Genomic DNA, 18,727 nt, shown 5'->3' with positions numbered 1-18,727 from the left:
TGATGTTTCCACCTCCATGCTTCACGGTTGGGATGGTGTTCTTGGGGTTGTACTCATCCTTCTTCTTCCTCCAAACATGCCGAGTGGAGTTTAGACCAAAAAGCTCTATTTCTGTCTCATCAGACCACATGACCTTCTCCCATTCCTCCTCTGGATCATCCAGATGGTCATTGGCAAACTTCAGACGGGCCTGGACATGCTCTGGCTTGAGCAGGGGGACCTTGCGTGCGCTGCAGGATTTTAATCTATGACAGCGTAGTGTGTTACTAATGGTTTTCTTTAAGACTGTGGTCCCAGCTCTCTTCAGGTCATTGACCAGGTCCTGCCGTGTAGTTCTGGGCTGATCCCTCACCTTCCTCATGATCATTGACGCCCCACGAGGTGAGATCTTGCATGGAGCCCCAGACCGAGGGTGATTGACCGTCATCTTGAACTTCTTCCATTTTCTAATAATTGCGCCAACAGTTGTTGCCTTCTCACCAAGCTGCTTGCCTATTGTCCTGTAGCCCATCCCAGCCTTGTGCGGTCTACAATTTTATCCCTGATGTCCTTACACAGCTCTCTGGTCATGGCCATTGGGAGAGGTTGGAGTCTGTTTGATTGAGTGTGTGGACAGGTGTCTTTTATACAGGTAACGACTTCAAACAGGTGCAGTTAATACAGGTAATGAGTGGAGATCAGGAGGGCTTCTTAAAGAAAAACTAACAGGTCTGTGAGAGCCGGAATTCTTACTGGTTGGTAGGTGATCAAATACTTATGTCATGCAATAAAATGCAAATTAATTACTTAAAAATCATACAATGGGATTTTCTGGATTTTTGTTTTAGATTCCGTCTCTCACAGTTGAAGTGTACCTATGATAAAAATTACAGACCTCTACATGCTTTGTAAGTAGGAAAACCTGCAAAATCGGCAGTGTATCAAATACTTGTTCTCCCCACTGTATGTACCTATTCTTGAAGATATCCGATGGGCGATCATTTTTAGGATGTATTGTGAGTAGAATGACAGAGCCAACAAAACATTATTTAACATGATTCTTCAAAATGTAGGCTACACTTTATTTTAAACAAAAGTACAAAAACAAAAGTCAGTATTTACAATACTTGCATGGCAATATTTACCCTCTTTGGTCTTATTTCCAATTTGATGGTTTTACATTAACTACAACGTAGGAAACAAACAGCAAGCTGACAGTATGAGATATAATGTGGTAAATCTCATAGAAATCCACAGAAGGCTCAAAATCCACAGAAGGCTTACATTATAATTATTATTGTCAAATACCTGCAAGAAATTCCTATCAATTGTTCAGTACCTTTAAAGCTAAGTGGTGAAATTTGTGAGAATAATTGAATATAACTAACAGAGATGCTAACCTTGTAATCTTGAACAATATAAATAGTGAAAAATAACCAAAACAAATCACAATTACATCCAGGTCTGATATATTTACAGGTTCAGTAAATGCTACTCATAACCCTGACCTAAGTTGTGAAGTATACAACTGCTGGACAACTTGTCTCTTTCCACATAAAAAATGACATAAAAGCACAGAAATTAACACTATGAACACAACTGAGATAAGTCATATTTTGTAATGTAGTGGTTATGTCCAAACTAAACACGACCCACTGATACACAAACAGATGGTCAGAGTGTGCTAACAGCATCACTCAATCTCCTGATACTTTTGATGGCAACATTTTTCAAAAAACAAACAGGAACCATGTAACATGTCATGAAATAATTTGTACAACAGATCTTCTACTTCCTGCAATGCAAAGCGATGCATCGCTATAATGCTTAACTCATATTACCTTACAACCAAAGCTGGTTATGTAGCCTATACCTTTAGCCCTTCCATTAAAATTGTATATAGTTTATTTTTTCCAATGGAGACTACACAAAATGGCAGTGTATGTGACATAAAAAATTGACAAAGTGTATTGACTGTGTTTGGTTGTGTTGATGATACTGAGACATAACAGCGGTGAAGACCTTCAGATCCTCCGGATGCATTGAGGGTCAGGGAGTTATAGGCCAATGTACACATCCCTACAGAAAAGGCAACGGGTCCAGTAGTTATTCTAATAGCAATAACGTTAATTAAATCCAAGCCAAACACTCAAATTGGCATTTTTCTCAATTTGACCAAATCCCTCTTAACCAACACTTGAAACAAAAACGATTACAGTAGGAAAGTTAACACATTTTATCCATACTGCAGACAATTTAGGCTTATGTACAACACATATCCTTTCATTTAGGCAGTTATTTTCTTTCAATATAAGTCCAAATCCAGTTCAATGCCCCCTTTTCAAATTTTAACAGAAGTGTGCAAAAGCTTCTAGTTGCCGCTTCCGCACTGCAGAAAAACAGTAATGATGTTAACGGCATCTTTTAATCTAAAACATAAGAAGTAAATATTCTAATATACAGTTGTAGATGTGTTTTTCAAGACATGTTCTTTACCTTTTTTTCTCTCATTCTTTAAACATTCCTTTTCTTTACACCTCAACTTTCTGGCTGTTCTCCTCCAGCTTCTCCTCTATTTTCTCCTCCAGTTTTTTGCTCTCCTCAGTGGATCCATCCTCCTTCTCACCAGTCTTCCAGCTGCCTTGCCTTTTAACACAAATCAGATTGTTTAACACAAATCATAGCCCTCCAATAATAATACATACATCACCATAACATGCTATATATGAATGGCATTTTGATTTAATGCACTTACTTGGATTTCTTCATGTACAGCCAGTATGCTAGACCCACAACTACAGTGGCCAGGAGCAGACCCACAATAACTCCCACCACCAACTTTGTCATGTCACCGTCATCTGATGAGCCCGTAAAGGCACAGAGAGAGAGGAGTAACATCAGAAACTAGGAGAGAGAACATTCTGCAAATGAAGAGACTGCAAAAAAGACATTTGCCTATGTATAAACAGGGTTAGGTAGGTCACTTTCGGAATGTAATCTGTTAGTTACTACTTACCTGTCCAAAACTGTAATCGGTAACGTAACTTTTGGATTACCCAAACTCAGTCATGTAATCTTATTACTTACTTTTGGATTACTTTCCTTTTAAGCGGCATTAGAAGAAGACAAAAAGGATCGATCAAACGCATTTGGTGTGTCATCATAGTGGTCTCTGACCAGAGATGGACGTATTTAAATGACTTTTGAGTATTTTGTATTTCACCAGCCTGAACTACTACATCCAATGTATTTGGTAACAATATACTTTCGAGACCTGTAACTTGTATATAAAAAAAAGAATAACATACTAAATACTTTTCTATACCATTTTTTATAGCGGTTCACAATTCTGTGTCCCCCTTTCACCCTGCATTGGTATTAGAAGTCTGCTGGCACAATGGTGTGATAAGAGTGTCTGATAAATGACCAAAATGTACATGTAAAAATGAACACTTGCAAAACATTTACATTTTAGTCATTTATCAGACACACTTATCCAGAGCGACTTACAGTCAGTGCATTCAACTAAGGTAGATAAACAACAACAACATATCACAGTAATGGCAAGTAAAATGCTCAGGTGGAACAAACTTGAGTCCCACGGTCATTCCTGTGCGTTTTGGACTTCTAACCCCTTTTAAACATTGTGTGTTTGAGCTACAGACTGCTGTTGCATCATCTATTTCTTCTGCATCCGCTGATACTAACCATTAGTCTGTGTGATTAACAGGGACTGAGCTAGCGCGGTGTTTGTGAGACAAGGGCAGATCCCGGAAACGGTTCTTCTCACAAAAACGTCTATAAAGTCAGAACGGTTTGAGCTACAAACTATTATGGCCCATCTATATAATGCTGAGACTCTCAGTAACACATGTTTTGCTCTATGACGCTCACAAGCCATTGTTTTGTGTTCTACTTGTAGCACTGGTTGTCCTGAAAAGAAAACACTTCAATGTGAGGATAAATATGAGGGCAGAGCAAGCAGATTACTGAAAGTAGTGAATTTCAGTTTTTTCACTGTGGGAGGCCTGGGACCAATGGAGTTAAACTTGTGCCTTTTTTCAATGCTGAATTGAATGTCATTAAGAAAATAGAAAGGTGTCATAATGTATTTTTTCACAAACATCCTTTCTACATTTAAAAGTAAACCAAGAGGTAATCATCTAGTTTTTCTAAAGTATCTGTAATCTGATTACAATATGTTTGCTGGTAACGTAACGGATTACAGCAAAAAAAAAGAAGTGTAATCAGATGACACTCCCCAAACCTGTGTATAAATGTCAATGAATACATATGAATGAATGAATGAATACAGTATACACATTCGTGCCGCAAAATTCAATGGTTGCTATAGAGTTTGTAACCTTTTGTATTATGATTTAGATAAATGTATCACTGACTACATACATACAGTATGCAAACCCAGTTTACCCCTAAGCCATGTGTAAAAATGTGATCAGTTCCTTGTGAACGTGTATTCAATAACATTTTGGCAAATGAAAGGATGGATAACATTGAGAGATTGTCAGGATGCTGGTGGCTCCACTCCTTCTGATCCTCAGAATTTGTATGTTTATCTTAACAAATATTTCCTACATCCCCAGCACCACATCTTGTCGTTCAACAGCGTTTCAGCAGTGGGGCAATTTCTGGATGCTGTTAATCTGAGATTGTGCTCTGGAGGGTATAATGCACAATAGCAGATTCCACTTTCTCTGGGAATCTTATATATTTTTCTACAGAATCCCTCCTCTCCTCTCTCTTTCTACAGGAAATGATAAAGAAGACCATCACAACTTACCTTGTTTATCCATTCTCACCTCCTCAAATACTGAAATCAGATATAAAGTGATATTAACGTCCAACCCAGAAATCAATTAAGTATACTGTATAATGTAATTGGTCAGACAGTGTGTTATTGGCTATGTTAGTCTCTAGATTGAGTGTAATACGCTGTGAGGTGTAGATTTTCCTGTCGCATGCAAACTGAGAACGTGACGTCAGAGAGGGGAAAGGATAGAGTCCAGCATCCCGACAAACAGACCAAAAGTGAGGGAGAACAATGAGAAAGGGACAAATGCTTTTCCAAAAAACACAAAGATGAGTGAGATATGGCTGTCTGTACCGATTTATCTAATCAAATACCGCATAAACCAAAGGGAGATTATTGCCAAGGAGCATGCATAGTATGCATAGTAGCATGTTTTAGGTTGACTAGAGACAAGAACTAGGTCCCCATGGCCAAGGTTCCCTCCATAAAACATTTCCATACTTTTTGACTAATCATCATGCATACAGACAGTGGGTGAATTTGTTAGCGTCGGGAGAGGGTGATAGACCAGACCCACACATGGATTAGTGAGTTACCCTTTAGAGAGGAAGGAAGGGGATAGGACAGCGAATTATAGGCCATACCACCACACTGTACTTACAGGTCAACACGTTAATAGCCCTGGTGTCCTGGCCAAGCTCATTGGACACAGTGCAGACGACTGTCAGGTTGACTGTAGGCACAATGGTCAGCTTGTGTGAGATCTTCCCATTGACGTAGGGACTTTCATCAGCCTGAAAATTAAAAAGACACAGTTGTTAGTGTACAATGGCTTATCTTATATCTGATGGAGATTTAAATGCCATGCAGAACATAGCTGCTTCCTCTTCAGTAATAGCACAAAGATGCATATCATATACATTTATTGAGAGGAATCTATGGAATCTTATATTATTCCATGGCATAATGAACGTTGCTAGAATCAAATAAAAGATGTGCATTTCATGTACTACCACTAGGAGGTGGTGTTGTATTTTCGTGAGGCTCAACCTACTCCTGATAAGGAGTACCTTCAGGGCATAGAGGCAGGGGACTAGAGAAACCCCCAGACAAACAGGCAACACCCTTTTCACATCTTCTAAGAATACAATATGGTGAGTCTGCTATGAAAAGAGCCAGCACTAAGCTTATATTTGATCTCTTATCCTATTTACTGTGAACAGGTTTTAAAGAACTCTTTATCACACAATAAGAGACAAAAGACTAAACTTTGAATGCACTGGTGTGTTTGTCCCCAGATGCGCAGCAATGAGAGCTGTGACTAAATTACTGTGTGTGAGTGACTCAGCCATAGAATAGTCATTGAAAGAGGTCAGTGCAGCTTTGGAGTGGATTAATCATGCAGACCCAATGGGTGTGTGCGTGGTCATGGGCCATGACCACGCACACGCGCACACACACACACACACACACACACACACACACACACACACCATCTCACGCTGGCTCATTGTGTAGCTGTGCTATCAGTGCACACACAGGTATGCCAAGAACAAAAAGCCTTTGTCTTCATGACAGACCAATGCATAATAAACATGGTGTGCATCTGAGAGAAGGAAACCTATCTACAAAAACACTGAGCCCATCCGTTTGGGAAGTGTCAGTCAGAAAAGTTTCAAGAAAATAAGTTACTTAGGAAGTCACAAAATAGTAACATAGTGAAAGGCATTATGGGGGAAGTTTCTGTCTGTCTGAAATAGAGTGTGGACAGTAAAATACCACAAGCACTGATTCTCTACAAAGACATCCAAAGGTTAATTGACTGTAAACCTCCCAGATTTAGAGTTCCCTGGCTTCCTGACAGATTCCAATAAAAGGAAGCTTAAATGGACTATTTTTATAAGGTCAGGAGCTGCTTTCATATTAGCAGTAACACATCCGGAAAGATGGCGAGGATTTGTGTGTTCCGTTCCGTTCATGTGGTGACATGCCACAGAAAATGGGTGCATGGCACAAGCTGTTGCTTTGAGAGAATTCCAGATAGACTAATGGTTTTGTGAGTCTTTGCTGCTATTCCAGGATAGATAAGGGTGTTTTACAGTAACTGATGGATAAATACAGTATGTGTGGTCTGTATAATGAGTGTCCCTGTGGATGTGAAGTCTAATGGCCCCTCCTGTGTGTCAGTGGATTGTCCTGGCGCCTTAGTGAAGATGTCTGTGTTTGTTCATACCGAGGTGCCGTTGACGCTCCAGGCCACGGTGGGTTTGGGGGAGCCCTCAGCCTCGCAGGTCAGTACCTTGTGCTGGCCGTCCTCGCCACGCTGCTTGGCCAACCGCCTGATGACTGGAATACCTGCAAGAAGATGCACGGCCTCCTCAGCTACACCAGAACGAACAAGAAAATGATCGCACCATGCCACACAACAACACCACATGAGGTATGGACAAAACAAACAAATATGGAGAAAGCCTCTCCCTGAAGTGAAACAGCCATCCACTGGGGAATCTGGATCTTTGAATAAAAATATATCACTAGGAACAAGTACAAAAATCTATCTTTGAAAAACAGTGTTGAATGTGCCCAGTAACAGCACAAAAGCCTTAACTGAGTAAATGTCACAAAGTATTTACCTTCAACGACCAGCTCGAAAGAGGCTTTCTTGATGAGAGCGCCCATGGTGACCACAACCTCATACTTTCCAGAATCAGAGTAGGTCAGCTTGTCAAATTTGGGCCTTTTGTCCAGCTTTCCATTGTCCTGGAATGATAGAATAAGACCAACCATTACATTTACATTTTGGTCATTTAGCAGATGCTCTTATCCAGAGCGACTTACAGGAGCAATTAGGGTTAAGTGCCTTGCTCAAGGACGCATCTACAGATTTTTCATGTAGTCAGCTCGGGGATTTGAACCAGTGACCTGTCGGTTTCTGGCCTAATGCTCTTAACTGCTAGGCTCCCTTTACATAAATAAAAATTATGAAAAACACACTGAAGTCATCTTATTGCTTTGATAAGGTTTTATCACCCATTTCCAACCAAAAACATAAATCTAGGCCTTATAATAACTGTGGTACTGTTTAGTCTTACCTTAGTCCAGGACACCTTGAGTTCTCCAGATGCATCGGTCTGCAGGGTCAGAGCCAAGCTTTCTCCGACGCTCTTCAAAACCTTCCCTGAGGGGCTCAAACTCATATCCAGGTCTGAAAGGGAGGAAGGGAGGAGCACACACTGTAAACAGGCAGTTTAACAGCCTGGAGGAGAAGGGGCCACAGCTCTCCTGTTGAAAACCATATCAGCTACCTACAGAAGCCCCTGCACGTCCTCATTGATCCAGCTTATTTAACGCATTAAAGGACCTGAGCCCTCTAAGCATTTTCACCTCACAGTGTGAGACGAGATGCTCGGCTTCTATTCTCTCTAACAAACCGTATGTCCTTTCCTGCTGAGGGATGAGGTTGCAAACGGAAATACACTCTGACAATGTTCCCCTTTGAGAAAAATAACCCTAATGACTTTATACAGCCGGACAAAGATTGAATTATGAATTAGATGAGTAATTTCCCCACACAATTCCAAACGCAATCTATAGCAACAGGATGTGGGCTATCATTATGGCTGGTATTTCCCATGAATCCATTGCTAGCATTGTTAAATAAATTGCTGGCAGTATTTCAGTTGAAGATAATACATAACTTAATTGAAGAACGCATACTCGATAGCTTAAAACATTGATCAAGATATCTGTAGATAAAGAGTGACTTACAATTGATGGTAATGTTCTTGGAGTCTTCCATCTTGGCATTGTCAATGATAGAACACTTGTATTCCCCTGTGCTGTCACGTGTGACATCAGTCACAGTGTAGGAGTCAGAGTTCTCCACCTTCACCACCTCTCCCTTTAGGAACATAAGGATTCATTTTGAAACTCTCCGATGGGCTTGAGTCTAGGTTAATGTAGCTCTTCACAGACAGGGTGGATGGTGTAGGATGTGTAGGGTTTGACCAGGTGTAGGGTTTGACTGGGTTAAAGAGGACAATGGCAGAAGAAGGCAAGTAATTAAAGGGGTCAGAGTAGAAACTAAGGGCATATGCCAGGTGGGGTTTCTGGTTGTATGGGAGGGTAGTGGAGTCATATCATTGAGAGCTTGCCTGAACGTGGAAGTTGAAGCTGGTGGGAGGTGGGTTCCCGTCGGCCTTGCACTTCAGAGTCACGTTGTCTCCTTCCATAAGGGGCCCTTTAGAAATGACATGCAGACTGACCCTCTCTGTGGGGTCTGTAGGGAGAGGAGAGAGAAAGAACAGGAGAGAGAGAACAGGAGCAAGAGAACAGCAGAAATGGAGAGAGGAGAGAGAGGAGAGAAAGAGAGTGAGAACAGGGGTCAGAGAGGAGGAGGACACAGTCAGGCTGAGACCTGAAACACAGTGACCGTGGGCAGACAGGGCTTCTGAGACCATCACAGTGACCCTGGGCAGACAGGGCTTCTGAGACCATCACAGTAAGCAGACTAGCCAAGCTAGTGGTCCTCAGGGCTGTACCCTCCATTTCTGAGTTTGTTCCTGTGGTGATGGCTGCTTTTGAATGCAGCGGCGGAGCTGTTCGAACGGCAGCCACACCCCGAGGCTCTAGACAAAAAGCTCCTTTAAAACGTCAATGGTGCTGTTCCAGACAAGCCAAATTGCCGACATTTCTTTAAAAACAGGATTCAAACAGCCTCTGAGCCCTGATAGGTCTTATTTAAAGGGCCATTTTGTGTGAATAACATCAACTATGCTATTCCTCGAACGATACGCTCCGAATCACTCCCACAACAGACTCATGGACACCTCATTTTTAAATGAGTGCCATTATGGTGTCATTATTGTTGTCTGTCTGGGCTGCAAGAAAAGAGCCATCGAGGCACAAATTATTCGACTATAACTTGAAAATAAAACAGCCATCAATCTGGTTGTCGATACACTTACTGCTGGCTGCTGAGGCTGATAGCAGATCAATAGCCTTCCTAGGACAGACAGCGGTTAGGGAAGTTGTGTCGGTTAGGGAAGTTACAGGCAGTTAGGATAGTTGAGGCAGTTAAGGTAGTTGGGGTTTATTGGGTAGTTTAGGTAGTAAGGGTAGTTGAGGGAGTTTGAGGTTGGTTTGGGCAGTTTAGGTAGTTAGTTGGGGCAGTTTAGGTAGTTGGGCTAGTTTGGGTAGTTGGAGTAGTTTGGTGGCTCTCTGGTTACTTACAGGTGACAGTGAAGGAGACTGGGGAGGACAAGGCGTTCAGGGCCCCGCAGGTGAACAGAGCACCTGTGTCTCCCTTCTCAGCTGTGTACTGAAGAGTGGAGGAGGTGGTGGTGAGGCCAGTGACTTCGTCCACCTTCACTTTGGAACTGATTATAATGCCTACAAATCACAACCATACTGATTAGAAATGGTATGGGTTACAGAGTAGCCTACAGACACACAGATAACAATAATATGATCACCAAGTTACTGACATTTTGGATCCTGTAGAAACAGACACATTTATGAGAATTTAAGAAAATATGTAGCTCTAGAGGTGATATTTCACTATTCACTTCTTGTGGAATCTCACACCAAACAAGTGAAATGTGTGAATGTGCAATCTTCAGCCCTCTGCAGTTGTTTACCACTTGTAAATAATCCATCAAAACTTCAATAACGTACCTTTCTCACCAGCTACCAGAGGTTTCTTGTTCTTGAACCATGTGATGTTGGCAGCTGGGTGCGCATCAGGGGTGCTGCACTGCCCTAGCTGTGCAGACGATAAAACAAAGTGAGGAAAAAAGCTGCAATATCCTATTTTAGAACAATCCACAAGGGCATACGAAAGGTTGGAAAATCCTTACATTATGAAAGTAGCCCAATAAAATTCCAATATGTTTTGTTGCTTAATTGATCAAATATCTGCGCAAACTAGCTCTCATCTAGCCCCCCCCCCCCCCCCCCCCCCTCCCCTCCCCCTCCCCCTATTTAGCATGAAATGCCCAAAGCATTTTAAATCTCCTCTTAGATCCCATGGTTGTTTTAATTGGAGGAGGGATATTCTGCTGTTTACAAATTCATCAGGATCACTTCAAAGCACTCATCATTCCAGCAGCACCGTCCTTCTTTAGTTTGCCTCAAGATACTTCATCTCCAGTGATGAATTTCCCTTGATATTCCTGCTTAATATAATGTAGGCATAAGCAAAGCATATGATGAACCTACCTGGGTTGGCTTGCCAATCTCCAGCTCCGCGGCTAGGGCTGTGATCTCCACTCCGGTTGGAGCCTCTGTAGAACACAGTTAATAACATTAACAAACTGTAGGCATCTCAGCATTGAATTGTACCTCAAAGGCCCATTCCATAGCATGCATTAGTATGGCTGCAATATTGCCCTTATGTACCCACTGTGGATAAGGAGTTTGACAGGGTATTCTGAGATGTCAGCCCCAGCCACCACCATGCAGGTGAAAGTCTTCTCGTCCTTCAGTGTTGCTGCTGCAATCAGCAGGCTGGAGTTTTCGGCCATGCTGACACGGTCCTTGTACTTGTCGGTGGCTATGACAGAGGCGTCCTGGTCTTTAAGCTGGGTTAGCAGGTCTCCATTGTCCTGGAAATATAAAACAGTTTGGGTTTTAAAAACTTAGCTAACTGAGCTGCAGTACTGTAGGACTGTCTTGGTATGAAAACCATTGAACAACGCATGCACCCACTAATGGTGAAGGAGCTAAATAGACTTAGTTTATGACTTATTAATAGCTATTTTAGAATATCTAATCATTATTTTTACACTGTTGCTACTCTGGAAGCTTGAAGGCATAAAGAGGACGTGTATACATATATACTGAACAAAAATATAAACGAAATATGCAACAATTTCTAAGATTTTACTGAGTTACAGTTCATATAAGGAAATCAGTCAATTGAAATAAATTCATTAGGCCCTAATCTATGGATTTCACATGACTTGGAATACAGATATGCAGGTAGGGGCGTGGATCAGAAAACCAGTCAGTTTCTGGTGTGACCACCATTTGCCTCATGCAGCGTGACATCACCTTCGCATAGAGTTGATCAGGCTGTTGATTGTGGCCTGTGGAATGTTGTCCCACTCCTCGTCAATTGCTGTACGAAGCTGCTGGATATTGGCGGGAACTGGAACACGCTGTCGTACACGTCGATTCAGAGCATCACAAACATGCTCAATGGGTGACATGTCTGGTGAGTATGCAGGCCATGGAAAAACTGGGACATTTTCAGCTTCCAGAAATTGTGCACAGATCCTTGCGACATGGGGCTGTGCATTTTCATGCTGAATCATGAGGTGATGGCGGCGGATGAATGGCACGACAATTCAATTCAAATTGCCATCGATAAAATGCAATTGTGTTTGTTGTCCGTAGCTTATGCCTGCCCATACCATAACCCCACCTCCACCATGGTGCACTCTGTTCACAACGTTGACATCAGCAAACCGCTTGCCCACATGACACCATACACGTGGTCTGCAGTTGTGAGGCCGGTTGAACTTACTGCCAAATTCTCTAAAATTATGTTGGAGGCGGCTTATGGTAGAGAAATAAACATTAAATTATCTGGAAACAGCTCTGGATGTACATTCCTGCAGTCAGCAAGCCAATTGACGGCCGGCTGTGACACAGCCTGGGATCGAACCCGAGGCTATAGTGGCGCCTCAGCACTGCGATGCAGTGCCTTAGACCACTGCGCCACTCGGGAGGCCAAAATTAGGATTTTTAAACCTTGAGACATGGATTGTGTATGTGTGCCATTCAGAGGGTGAATGGACAAGACAAAGTATTTAAGTGCCTTTGAACAGGATATGGTAGTAGGTTCCAGGCACAGTGTGTCAAGAACTGCCGGTTTGAGTGTGTCAAGAACTGCAACGCTGCTGGGGTTTTCACACAACAGTTTCCTGTGTGTATCAAGAATGGTCCACCACCCAAAGGATATCCAGCCAACCTGACTAAACTGTGGGAAGCATTGGAGTCAACAATGGCCAGCATCCCTGTGGGACACCTTGTAGAGTCCATGCCCTGACGAATTTAGGCTGTTCTGAGGGCAAAAGGGGGAGCAACTCAATATTAGGAAGGTGCTCCTAATGTTTTGTACACTCAGTGTATATGAACAACTTACATATTTCCATTTGGTAATGAACAGGTCCTTTGGTTTGGGTGCTCCATTGTTGCATGGCACCTCAACGGTCTCTCCATACAGGCCGATAACAGTATCCATACCGCTGACTGAGAGAGAGAGAAAAACACATGGTCATTTACATTTACTCAGTCAGTGGGAAAATCTGATTATATTTAACACAGCCCGAGATCTATTGACTTTCAAATGAAATCAGGTCTTACTGATTTTTGTGGGGAATGCCAACTCATCTTCATAAATATCTCTAATCCAACAGGTTGTTAATTGACAGGTGTCAGTCTACCTTATAGCACATTAACGAAATGCACAAGGGTAGCCAACATTTGAAATTGCTTATTTACAGCTACTTTACTTCACAACCTTTCCCACCCCCAATCTGCACAATATGTTGCTGTGTAGACAAAGTCCAGCATGAGAGAGAAAGAGAAAACAGGGGCAAAGTCCAGCATGAGATAGAGAGAGACTGACGGGAGGGATAGTCACATAGAGAAGGGGGAAAAAAGAGGTCCTCATGGAGCAACTGATTACAAGGTGTTGCTCAGCTAGCCTTCAACAGCACTCACATTTCAGCCTTTTCAGAGTTCAGGTCGGGGTTAGGGGGTGGTTAGGAAAGGAAATGACATAGCAGAGCCATGGAACCAATAAAATACCTTGACTGGAGGCTAAAGGACGGCAATTAACATACTGTACCTGCTAGATTTACTGGTAAAAAGCCTTAACCCCATACGTAAACAATAAACAAAGTACTCAACTGTTCTGACCAATTTTACATTAAATTAATCGCCTCCATTGCAACATCAGGGGATCTAATCTCCCCAACAATAGCAGCAGCAGCAGAGTATGCTATCTCTACAGGCGCTACACTGCTTGCCAGTGCTTGACTTGGGATGAAAGTGGTCCATTAGACTATGTTCACCGAAATTCACAAATGACTATATGCTATAGTCATATTCACTGTCAAGGGTTTATAATTATTTATTTATTTACCCTTTTTTCTCCCCAATTGGTAGTTAAAGTCTTGTCCCATCGCTGTAACTTCCGTACGGACTCGGGAGAGGCGAAGGTCGAAAGCCACGACCCTGCCAAGCCGCACTGCCCGCTTAACCCTGAAGCCAGACATATTCCGTACAACTGGTGACCGAAGTCAGCGTGCATGTGCCCGGCCTGCCACAGGAGTCGCTAGAGCGCGATGGGACAAGGACATCCCAGCCGGCCCAACCCTCCCCTAACCCAAACAACACTGGGCCAATTGTGCGCCGCCTCATGGGTCTCCCGGTCGCGGCCGGCTGCGACAAAGCCCGGGATCGAACCCGGGTCTGCAGTGACGCCTTCTAGCACTGCGATGCAGTGCCTTAGACCGCTGCGTCACTCGGGAGACCCTCTTCCATGACATTTAACCAAATTTCCATCACTATTATTATAACCTACATTAAAAAGTAAGCATTATTTACACTGGAAGGCTGATGTGTCTGATCCCATGTAGACCTACCATCTCCTGTCGTTGTGCCCTTGATCAAGGCACTTAACCCCCCACAAAGTAGAACTGCACTGTTAGTCACATGTTGTCAAAATGTGGTCAACCCTCCATCTGGAGAGCTCCTGGGTGTGCAGGCTTGGCTATTGATCCAGCCCTGAAAGTCTGCTTATCAAGGTCCTGTTGAGCAGCGGATGTTTAGGCTACAATGTGGTTAGAACAGGGCTTGAACAAAAGTCTGCACACCCAGTAGCTATCCTGGAGGATGGTTTGCACCCTTAATTTAAAATATTGCAACATTACGACCAAATACTTTTGTCTTTATAAAATTATTCCCTCATTCAATGAATTAAGGATCAAATGGATAAGGTAGGCTACTTCAAAGCTAGGTATCTAACTAGACATGTTTATTATATATAAGGCTAAAATATTCATGTTTTGGGGGAGATCTATGCACAGCAAGTTATTGGTCAATTAGGCTATTCTTTGAATATTTTTAATGTTGTCGCAATTACATGGCAAATGTTTAATAGAGGGGAATCCCAGTTTTCCAACAGTGCTGATTTATTTAGGCTACACAGTGCCGGTGGATAGGCGACAACGACATTAATGCTTAGCTATAGTTAACTAGCGAGATAGCCAACTCAAAACATAATTTGTTGCAGTTATCCAGTTAGTCTGTTGTCTGTCATTACTTTTTACTTGCTGCTGAAATGTCGCGCTCTCCCCGGCAACGGCCCACTTGCACTGGCACACACTGACAGGCACTGAAGGGTCATTCCTATAATGGCTGATATATAGATTTTTAAGTGATTTATCATATTTTAAAATGTGCCATCATGAATTACAGAAACTAATTTCCATGACTTTTGAAGACCTTACAAACCCTCATTTGACAACTTGGAACAGCGCATCATGTGCAATCAGGCTGGCGCATTTTCAATCTATGCAATCTCAAACTGTTTACTGTCACGCACAGATTCACAGACTAGCGGCAAATAAACTTGAACAAAGCGAAATCAGGAAATGAAACCCACTCATTGCTATTCAATGCAGATCCCGCCTTTATTCAGCTTTGATATACATTTTTTGCCTCAGTGTGTGAATCTGGGCCGGGATAGGCTACTTTGTATTACAGACCTTTTCAACTGTCAAAACAATAACAAGTTTTATATGCACGTGCACTCAAGAGGTTCCCCAGTAAACATCTGGTCCTGCAGTGCGCCATAATTGCTAACTAGCTAGCTAGTTAGTTGGCTGGCTAGCTAGCTAGCACTAAATTATTTAACAAATGAATTAACACACATTGACTTGTTGCTACCAGATCCACTAAACAAAATCATCAGACAACATTTATTTCCCTTTTATTATCTGTTTGCTCTGGTGGTGTTACATTTGGCTAGCACAGCAAATAACCAGAGCTAGCGTTGTGAAGGTAGAGAAAGATCAGCTTTCCTTGTTAGCGAGCTAGATAGATGAATTTCTCTCACGAAAGCCAACAACTAAACTAAATGTAGCTAGCATACGAGTCCAATGTTTGACGGCCACATTGTTTAGCTACAGTGAGGGAAAAAAGTATTTGATCCCCTGCTGATTTTGTACGTTTGCCCACTGACAAATAAATAATCAGTCTATGATTTTAATGGTAGGTTTATTTGAACAGTGAGAGACAGAATAACAACAAAAAAATCCAGAAAAACTGGATGAAAGTGTTGTGGTCAGATGAGACCAAAATTGAGCTCTTTGGCATCAACTCAACTCGCCGTGTTTGGAGGAGGAGGAATGCTGCCTATGACCCCAAGAACACCATCCCCACTGTCAAACATGGAGGTGGAAACATTATGCTTTGGGGGTGTTTTTCTGCTAAGGGGACAGGACAACTTCACCGCATCAAAGGGACGATGGACGGGGCCATGTACCGTCAAATCTTGGGTGAGAACCTCCTTCCCTCAGCCAGGGCATTGAAAATGGGTCATGGATGGGTATTCCAGCATGACAATGACCCAAAACACACGGCCAAGGCAAAAAAGGCGTGGCTCAAGAAGAAGCACATTAAGGTCCTGGAGTGGCCTAGCCAGTCTCCAGACCTTAATCCCATAGAAAATCTGTGGAGGGACCTGAAGGTTCGAGGTGCCAAACGTCAGCCTCGAAACCTTAATGACTTGGAGAAGATCTGCAAAGAGGATTGGGACAAAATCCCTCCTGAGATGTGTGCAAACCTGGTGGCCAACTACAAGAAACGTCTGACCTCTGTGATTGCCAACAAGGGTTTTGCCACCAAGTACTAAGTCATGTTTTACAGAGGGGTCAAATACTTATTTCCCTCATTAAAATGCAAATCAATTTATAACATTTTTGACATGCGTTTTTCTGGATTTTTTTGTTGTTATTCTGTCTCTCACTGTTCAAATAAACCTACCATTAAAATTATAGACTGATCATTTGTTTGTCAGTGGGCAAACGTACAAAATCAGCAGGGGATCAAATACTTTTTTCCCTCACTGTACCCTTCAGTCTCTCCAGGATTTGGAACATTTTTAGGGACCTTCATCCGCAGACAGGGTTTATCAGCTTTCACAGGTCTCTGTATCTGAGGTTAGAAAACATATAAATTAGACCAGGACATGCTTCAGTATTTTCAAGCGATATAACATTTGATATTTCGTTGCAATTGAGTTTTTGTATTGTCATAGTTCTCTCTTTGGGACTGGAAAGCTGTTCATTAGCTAGCTAGTTATCTTAGCTACTAGCTAGGTAGCTAACTTGTCGTTTTTAGCAGATCAAGCTATCCTTTGTGTCATTAAAAAAACTAATATTGGATGGCTGTATATCCTATTTGTTTGTAGCTAGCTAGCTACCTGACATGACCTAGAATAGAGGGTTTATTTGATAAACAACTTATATGTGTGCTACACATCATCCTGGCACTCCACCTCCTGCTGCTGCTAATGTTACTATCCATGCAGGCAATGCAGCCCACTTCGATGCTTCTTTGGGAAATCTAGCTATAAACTTAAATCTTCCCAGGGTGTAAGGACCATCGCACCTGTGAATGCAATGGTAAAAAAAGCTAAATTTGACCATGAGAAAACAACTAGACTAAGTTATCTTAGCTAGCTAGCTATTTACAGCCGCAACAGAACATCTGTTGTTGACAAACACACCGGAAGTTCTCTGGGGTTCCAGGGTTAACTTCCGCTCCTCCTCAAAAAGCTGTTAAAAAGGTCTATAGAGGAGGTGGAACACAATTCCCCAAAATGTTGAAGTGCCGGTACAGCGCTCCGGACAGCTCCGGCCCAAGTCAAGCACTGCTGCTTGCATATGCCACTTCAATTTAGTATAGATATAAACATTTCCTGGCAGAGCTGAAGTTCCTGTCAGCAAGTAGTAAGCAACCATTGGAAGTGTTTTCATTTGCTTCCCGTGCTCCATTGAATTTGAATCCCTTTTGAATGGGAATAAATGCTTTTACCATGGTTACCATCGCTTCCACACAGATCTGTCCAGAATGACCAGTGGCATCCTGCAGCCTGTACTGTATGTGCACAATGGATCTAATAGCCCAACATGTGATTTTCTACACTCAATACACATCAAACTGAACACAGTAGTAGAACCTAGTAGACCTGCAAATACTGGACAGTGACAAAAGGAGTTACAAGGATTGTTACAAGGATTTACAAAAAGAACACAACATTATTCAATATAAATGTTTCACCAAAAGTCTGAAATCCAAGTTCTAAACCTTACACCCCCAAAAACACTAAACCATACAGTAAAATCTCAAACAAAGCAGTTCTGAAGTTATCCTATTTCCATTGGATATTAGCTACTCATTGTATTTCATATTCAAATAGGTATTTTGAATAGTCAAATAAAGCTGTGTTCACCCTCTTGGAGAACTTTAAATGAGTTTGTATTTAGAAAATGACTGTCCAGAGTGCAATGGACCACAATGGGAACAAATCATAATGTGCTAAATTACACGATTACAGAGGATAAAGCTCCTGCTGCCTGTTCAGATAAGGTAATCCTCAGCAACAGGAGTAGGTGACCATCAACATGACACAATGTTAACCATGAACTGAATAATCAGCCATTTAAATGACTAGCCTTAACACCCCACTGTATTTTTAATTACAAATGATGTGTGCACTCCATTTAATGTTCAGTGTCAAAAACAGAACATTAGTAGTAGAACGGTGTGTAGAACTACTCAAGCAATAAGGCATAAGAACCCAGGGATTATCACCTCGGGCCTAAGAACAGCCCTTAGTAGGGAGTTATCACACAATAGTACCCGGGTTCGAGGGCCTTATTGCTTTTATAAAATGGT

General features: G+C 42.1%; 1 protein-coding gene across 4 annotated transcripts in view; it reads right to left on the bottom strand.

Moving 5' to 3' along the window:
- Nucleotides 1-1,037: 1,037 nt before the first annotated feature.
- The window catches only part of LOC311101739 (CD166 antigen homolog A-like), a 47,290-nt gene continuing 29,600 nt past the window's right edge, over nt 1,038-18,727 (bottom strand). Inside the window, exons 2-16 of one of the 4 annotated variants that reach the window (XM_084142921.1) lie at nt 12,900-13,006; nt 11,154-11,355; nt 10,970-11,034; nt 10,427-10,514; nt 9,983-10,141; nt 8,905-9,029; nt 8,519-8,651; nt 7,843-7,955; nt 7,384-7,510; nt 6,984-7,105; nt 5,412-5,544; nt 4,781-4,810; nt 2,735-2,837; nt 2,476-2,625; nt 1,038-2,368 (exon numbers count right to left, since the gene is read on the bottom strand). In XM_084142921.1, coding sequence (XP_083999047.1) covers nt 2,511-2,625; nt 2,735-2,837; nt 4,781-4,810; nt 5,412-5,544; nt 6,984-7,105; nt 7,384-7,510; nt 7,843-7,955; nt 8,519-8,651; nt 8,905-9,029; nt 9,983-10,141; nt 10,427-10,514; nt 10,970-11,034; nt 11,154-11,355; nt 12,900-13,006 — 1,622 coding nt within the window. In that variant the 3' untranslated portion in view covers nt 1,038-2,368; nt 2,476-2,510. Of the gene's footprint in view, nt 2,369-2,475; nt 2,626-2,734; nt 2,848-4,780; nt 4,811-5,411; nt 5,545-6,983; nt 7,106-7,383; nt 7,511-7,842; nt 7,956-8,518; nt 8,652-8,904; nt 9,030-9,982; nt 10,142-10,426; nt 10,515-10,969; nt 11,035-11,153; nt 11,356-12,899; nt 13,007-18,727 lie in introns of all 4 variants that reach the window. The other 3 variants (XM_084142920.1, XM_084142919.1, XM_084142918.1) reach the window with 3 other exon arrangements.

The sequence above is a fragment of the Coregonus lavaretus genome (assembly GCF_964263955.1).
Source record: "Coregonus lavaretus genome assembly, chromosome: 26".
NCBI classification, from domain to species: Eukaryota; Metazoa; Chordata; class Actinopteri; order Salmoniformes; family Salmonidae; genus Coregonus; species Coregonus lavaretus.
The sequence above is the reverse complement of the archived record's forward strand: the minus strand, read 5'-3'. Positions and strand labels throughout refer to the sequence as shown.